The sequence below is a fragment of the Terrapene carolina genome, unplaced genomic scaffold (assembly GCF_002925995.2).
Source record: "Terrapene carolina triunguis isolate 2854851 unplaced genomic scaffold, T_m_triunguis-2.0 Scaffold58, whole genome shotgun sequence".
NCBI lineage: Eukaryota > Metazoa > Chordata > Testudines > Emydidae > Terrapene > Terrapene triunguis.
In genome coordinates, this window is record NW_020664409.1 from 28,745,910 (window position 1) to 28,753,433 (window position 7,524).

At 39.9% G+C, this 7,524-nt stretch overlaps 1 protein-coding gene across 1 annotated transcript in view; it reads right to left on the reverse strand.

Annotated features, from left to right (window-relative positions):
* MTCL1 (microtubule crosslinking factor 1) overlaps window positions 1-7,524 on the reverse strand; it is a 197,808-nt gene that overhangs the window by 167,496 nt on the left and 22,788 nt on the right. Inside the window, exons 2-3 of the mRNA XM_024213373.3 lie at window positions 3,755-3,979; window positions 1,728-1,886 (exon numbers count right to left, since the gene is read on the reverse strand). Coding sequence (XP_024069141.2) covers window positions 1,728-1,886; window positions 3,755-3,952 — 357 coding nt within the window. The 5' untranslated portion in view covers window positions 3,953-3,979. The remainder of the gene's footprint in view (window positions 1-1,727; window positions 1,887-3,754; window positions 3,980-7,524) is intronic.

A 7,524-nucleotide genomic window follows, 5' to 3' on the forward strand; every position in this document is an offset into this window, starting at 1 on the left:
GGGGCGGCGCTTTTTTTTGCTGCTTGGGGCAGCAAAAAAGTTAGAGCCGGCCCTGCAGCCATACCTTCGTTCTCAAAATACCTCCTCCTAAAGACCACCAGGCAGGAGGCTCTGTGGATTGCGGTTTGATAACCACTACATTAGAACAATGCATAGCCAGTTATAAAAATTAGCTTGTATAGCGGATGGCAGGGTTTTGTATGGCATGCGCTTGCCATTTCTTTTAGCAAATTATGATGCCCTATAAGCACAACATCTGCAAATAGCTTAAAGTAAAAAAACAAATAAATAAAACCCTCTATAACTAAGGCATCCGCCAGACTGTCCTTTTGGGGAAAATCCTCAGCTGGTCTAAACTGACATAGCTCCACTGAAGTTGACACCAGCTGAGGAGCTGCCACTTGATGTATAGTAAGCTCCAAAATTGTTGCAATGAACTCATTCTCCTCACAACCTAAATGCACACAGAAATTAAATATGGTTTGTCAACTTTATACAAATGAATCAGGCTTTGTGCCAGTTGATTCACAAGCACTGTTTGAAAGATTAAAATAAACACATAATTACACTAGCTCTCTAAATCTGTCCACAGCTCAGAGGATAAATGCCTTACCTCATTATGTTTAAATGTTCTATCTCAATCTGGGTTAAGAACGACCAGAGACAGTGGGCTACCAACATGCTGTACTGTGACAAGAAAAGAGATGCTATTATAGATCAGGATATGGGCCATGTTTGGTCTTCCATCTTCCTTTATTGTGTCCTCCATTCCTCACCTCACTTCCTTCCAAGCAGCATCATTTTATCCATTATGAATATGTGTCAAGTACAATAGAAATTATTCCTTTTCCTAACACACAGCATTTTTGTTTCTCAATTCAATGGTTTTTGTGCATTACAAACCAATTCCTATCTGCCTTGCTCCGCCAATAGTCCCACTGATGTCAGCAAGTAAAGTAAGCCAAGATTTACTCTGTAAATCTAAATTAACCTTTCAGGAACAAATCTTGTAAGATTTACTCAAGCCTAACGTAAGCAAAATTTCCAGATCTTACATTATCATATTGAAGTCAATGGGAGTTTTGCCTGAGTAAAAACTGAGGCACGCAGGATCTAGTCCAGGGATTGGCAACCTTTGGCATGCAGCCCGTCAGGGAAATCCGCTGGTAGGCCAGGATGGTTTGTTTACCTGCAGCGTCCACAAGTTCGGCTGATTGCACCTCCCACTGGCTGCGGTTCGCTGTTCCAGGCAAATGGGGGCTGCGGAAAGCAGCAGCCAGCATATCCCTCGGCCCACGCCACTTCCTGCAGCCCCCATTGGCCTGGAACAGTGAACCGCGGCCAGTGGGAGCTGCAATCAGTCGAACCTGCAGACGCTGCAGGTAAACAAACCGTCCCGGCCCGCCAGCAGATTTCCCCGACAGGCCGCATGCCAAAGGTGGCCGATCCCTGATCTAGTCCATAGTGTATAAAATGGGATATACGCACTGTGATGGGCACTGGATAAAAAATAGTTGATGGCTTCACAATGGTTTCTAAATTATGAACGGCGCTGGGCATGTAAAAATATTTTGCAGATGATTATCAGTGCCAGTTGTATCAGCAACTCCAATGGCAGCAGGTATTTTAATATTCTTTGTTTCCGAAATATTCTAAGATGCTTTGATAACAAGTTTCCATTTAACCCAAGAACGTGGTTTGGCATGATTTTCCTGGCTAGTGCTTACCTCTTTCAACCTGTCCAGCTCATTTTGCAGTGCCTGTTTGGATATTTCCACCTCAATGATCTGCTGCCGAAGGATTTCATTCTCATCTTCTGCTTTAACACGTTTCTCCTCCACACTCTCCAGTTCATGGTGCAGTCTGACAGATACATCTTTGGCTACCTGGTTAGAATGGCATAAACATCACATATGAAGTCTAAGTACCTGAACATGCAATATATATACACACATTACAATCTTGGATAATCAAGGGATCTTCAATTTAAATTATTAGACCCAGTTTTGAATACTCAAACCATAGTTCTTTACATTCATTTACATTCATGTTTCCAATGGAGAAAATGAAGATGGGAACTTTAGAGTTATCAAAGCATTTCCCTTGACACATCAAGCTCAGAAACCCTAGGGATAGCATAATAAAATAATAATAATAATAATAAAAATGCAGGAGTTATACTGTTAAAATTGACAGATCAGCATTTTGATCAAAACAGCAACTGTGTGGCAGCCTCATCTACCAGGTCTTGCTGCATCAACAGCAGTCAGTACTAGGTAAAAGTGATAAGAAAACCAAAAAACAAAGACAACTACACAGGTTTGCTAGGTTCAACTTAACATGGGCAAGGATGAATATTTCCCCCAAACCTATTTAGAAAAGTGAAGCTGATTTTGAACTGCAATACAATAGCAGCTGCAGGAAGCTTTTTATTTGGCCCGTTCTCGTCCCAGGATACCTGTATGCTGTTTTTACAAAGCTTAACGTAAATGGAAACATTTCCACAAAATTATTTCAATATAAACTGTTTATTTTTATAGGAATGGTATTTTTCAACAGTGTCTGCGACCCAAACATTGTACCAAACTGCTAATGGATGATCACCATGAATTGGAACTGACTAAAAGGAAACATGATTTTAATTAGTCTATTTTCAATTTTCCAAGCTAAGTGAAATGCAAAAAAAAGGAAACAAACAGCATAAATGTTGAAAATATATTAGATTTTTAAAATTTAGATACAGTATTCTAAGATTTTTGGTAATACAGAAAGAAAATCATTTTTACAAGTAATCTATGAAAATAACTCCCAAAGAACTATTATGGCTGAGGTGGGTTTGAGGATCAGTTCTCACTCCCTAAAATGCATCATGCAGTTGGCACAATACAAAGCCTCTGACTGCTAAACTCCTACCACTTGCCTTCTCATGGCCTGAGAAGTTCTTAACTGGAAGTGGGAATGTAAAAGGTGGGGGTGTTTGGCACTTTATAGCCAGATTGCTCTGGGCAGGTGGGGCTGGTTAGCTGTGGCAGGCAGTCCATCTGGGAGAAGGAACTTCAATTTCAAACCAAGAACGTCAGGCCCAGCCAGGTGCTTTGTAAAAATTGTGCCAGTCACACATGCTCTATGGTCTTCATCTTCAGGGAATATATCAGTACAATACTAGGGCATCAACTGGAAGCAGCATGCAACTGCTTCACCTGATGGCGATAAAAAATGGGCAAAGGCTATTGTATTCTGGCCACATGCAGCTGAGGGAGCATTGACTGAGATGGCTGGGTCACTTGAGATGATGAGATCTGGGATATGTTGGCCAGAGAGGACAAGAGCTAGTAATCATGGGACAAAGACCATGAGGGAGACCCAGAAAAAGGTATTTTGAGACTCTGAAGAAGAACATGAAGGAGGTTGATGTCAGCTTGGAAGATGCTCTTGACAATAACACTTGGAGATGAACAACAGCCGCCAACCCCGATTGACAGGATAAGGCAAAGGTGAAGAAGATATAAATGTAACTTGATAAGTGTTCCTTTCATTTGAATTTGTGTATAGTTTTCATTTAGTTAAGTCCCTTTTTCATGACGTTAAGTTGCACATTTGCTCTCTGCCAAGAAATAAGGACACTGGGTCTGATACTTTGAGAATACAAATGATTGTTTTATGTTACTTTTATATCTATTATTTTGACCAGAGACTAAGATTGTGTCCTTTCACTTTTTGCTATGAATATATTCCATACAAGTACCTTACCCACCTTTAAATCTTGCTCCAAACTTCTAATGAGCTCTCCATCCACTTGGCCTGTCTGCGCAACTTTCAAACTTTTCTGTTCTGCTTTCCTGAGACGATACTGCAGGATGCGGCAGTTCTTGTTTGCACGGTCCAGCTCTTTCCGGAGTTCCTGCAGCTGATAAACATCTTCCTCTAAATAACTGTCACGCATCTCCTCCATTTCAGCCCGAAGTTCATCCAATTCATCCTGTGAAAAGTCAAAACACCTCTCCATTATATCTCTAAATCTCATCAGGAGAATAAAAAAGAAACTTGCTTGTCAAGATACAATATCAAAAAGGTGATGTAGATTCCAATATGCAGCTCCAGATGTCACGGGAATAGCAATATTATCCCTTACTAGAATAGTTATGTTGAATTACATTAACGAATGTCTGTTCTATTTGTTTTAATTGCCATGGTAATTAAGAATGGACCAGAGTTACCAGGATGTGTATCTGTCTCCTGAAACCGATAACACCTTCCCCTTTCCTTCCCCTAATGAATTAAAATGAAATTTACATAATAATTAGCCATTATCTTAGCTGATTGTTTATTTCATCAGAATTATAGCAAACCTACTTAAGCGCCTGAACTTCTCTGTGTGATGTCTGTATAATAGAGAGTGGTTTGAAGAAATAAAATGTTCTTTCCTGCTTTAATAACTTTAATAAATCTTTGCAACATGAACTTTTCAATTTACAGCCAAATAATCAACTGTTCCACATCAGAATGCTTTATGTCCAAGTCTTTTAGTGCATGCACATTGAATTCCCAGTCAGTTGAAAACCCCCTCCCTCACCTATGCAGGGTGTGTGCACAGACACACTTGCCAATCCCAGAATCACATGGGCAGAAAAATATCTGTGTCAACACGAATGTAAACAGGTCATGCCGTCCCTCAAATCTTTTAATTGTCCCAATTCTAAATTATACCAGGAGAGGAACATGCCCGCTAAAGTCAGATATTAGGTTTACAGCAGGGTAAACCGCTTCTGGAAGAGGATAAGCTCTATCATTCCCATTCATTTAATCTGTGCGTGATTGACGCTTTTGAGCTGAAACTCTTATATAGGCCTTCCAGCTCAGGGTATAGGCCATTAAATTACTACATGGTGGCTCAGGGATCTCTACAGCTCTATTATTAATGAAGTTTAAAATAAGAATGGACTCGTGCCAAGGCAAAGAGCAAGGACAAGAGATGTTCTCCACCATAAAATCCTCCAGAACGACTGATACAGCTGCAGTATATTATTAGCCAAATCAAAAAGGCATAGTTATGTATTTTAATGAGCAACAGAATCAAGCACTATTAGCAATATTCACAGGAAAAAACTGTTACATAATATGTCTGCAGTATTTTCAGAGTTGTCTCCTGCCTACTTTTAGCTAATAATTAAATTTCTTGCTTCTAAAACATGCACAAGCTAAAGCAGATGACATCCTTCTTGTTCCCCTTTCTAAGTTTTCAGTTCCTACTCTTTTTTTCCACACACACACCCCAACACACACATCTTATGTGACTTGTCTTCTTATGCCCCATCCTGCAAACACTGTTGCACAAGCTTAATTGTACACATGGATGGTACTATTCACTTCAATGGAACTACTCACATGTGTAAAGTTGAGCATGTTCGTAAGTGTTCGCTGGATCGGGGTCTTAGACTGTAATCTCCCTGGGACAGGGATCTTGTCTATACATGTATTTGTACAGCGTCAATCACAATGGGTGTTCAACACCTTTTATTTTGCACGTTCTAGTTCCAGGATAACTGTATGCTGTTTTTACAAAGCTTAACGTAAATGGAAACATTTCCACAAAATTGTTTCCATATAAACTGTTTATTTTTACAGTAATATAAACATCAGTAACTATCATATTGTTCATGTCTTACTAAAAATTCTGCCAGGGGTTCTGAAGCAGTGCTCACTAGCATGGAAGTTATCCAATCCTTGAAAGGAGTGTACATGTCCCCCTTTCAAATGCAGACTAGAATGGAAGTAGAAAGGTAGGGTTGTGACCCAAACCTTCCCACAATGTTTCCCTCCTCTCCCTCCTTTCACTTACCTAATACCCACAAGACACAAGGAGGAGCAGGGAACATACTCATCAACAGGATCCTGACCAGCCCTTGAGCTGGAAAAAAGAGGTGGGAGCTCCTTTGTCTTCACCTCCACCATCAAACCCAAGATGCCTACACAGGAGCTAGCCACACACTGGCCTAGTTGGCAATGTCCCTTTAAACTCAAACATAACTGAAAATTGTCAAGTTACCCTAACAAGTGGTAACTCTGATGTGGGACTTACAGACTTGTCATGACTCACTCTGGATGCATCATTTTATGCCAGTCCCCTGCAACATGGCAAGATGAATTATTTTTAAATCACTTCTAATAGGTGTGTGTTTAATCTAGCCTTGACTGTATCCAATGATAGTGATTTCACAACTTCCCTTGTGAATGAGGAGGTTAGTTAAACAGAAATTAAAAGGTACAGTGACTAGAGTGAAATCCCTGCAAGCTGCATGGACACTTTTCAAAGACACCATAATAGAGGCCCAATTTAAATGTATACCCCAAATTAAAAAACACAGTAAAAGAACTAAAAAAGAGCCACCATGGCTTAACAACCATGTGAAAGAAGCAGTGAGAGATAAAAAGGCATCTTTTAAAAAGTGGAAGTCAAATCCTAGTGAGGTAAACAGAAAGGAGCATAAACACTGCCAAATTATGTGTAAAAATGTAATAAGAAATGCCAAAAAGGAGTTTGAAGAACAGCTAGCCAAAAACTCAAAAGGTAATAAAATGTTTTTTAAGTACATCAGAAGCAGGAAGCCTGCTAAACAACCAGTGGGGCCCCTGGACCATCGAGATACAAAAGGAGCACTTAAAGACGATAAAGTCATTGCAGAGAAACTAAATGGATTCTTTGCTTCAGTCTTCAGGGCTGAGGATGTTAGGGAGATTCCCAAACCTGAGCAAATCTGAGGAATTGTCACAGATTGAAGTGTCACTAGAGGAGGTTTTGGAATTAATTGATCAACTTAACAGTAACAAGTCACTGGGACCAGGTGGCTTTCACCCAAGAGTTCTGAAAGAACTCAAATGTGAAATTGCAGAACTATTAACTATGGTTTGTAACCTGTCCTTTAAATCAGCTTCTGTACCCAGTGACTGGAAGATAGCTAATGTAAAGCCAATATTTAAAAAGGGCTCCAGAGGTAATCCCGGCAATTACAGACCGGTAAGTCTAATGTCAGTACCAGGCAAATTAGTTGAAACAATAGTAAATAATAAAATTGTCAGACACATAGAAGAACATAAATTGTTGGGCAAAAGTCAACATGGTTTCTGTAAAGGGAAATCACGTCTTACTAATCTATTAGAGTTCTCTGAAGGGATCAACAAACATGTGGACAAGGGGGATCCAGTGGACACAGTGTACTTAGATTTCCAGAAAGCCTTTGACAAGGTCCCTCACCAAAGGCTCTTATGTAAATTAAATTGTCATGAGATAAGAGGGAAGATCCTTTCATGGACTGAGAACTGGTTAAAAGACAGGGAACAAAGGGTAGGAATAAATGATAAATTTTCAGAATGGAGAGGGGTAACTAGTGGTGTTCCCCAAGGGTCAGTCCTAGGACCAATCCTATTCAACTTATTCATAAATAATCTGGAGAAAGGGGTAAACAGTGAGGTGGCAAAGTTTGCAGATGATACTAAACTGCTCAAGATAGTTAAGACCAAAGCAGA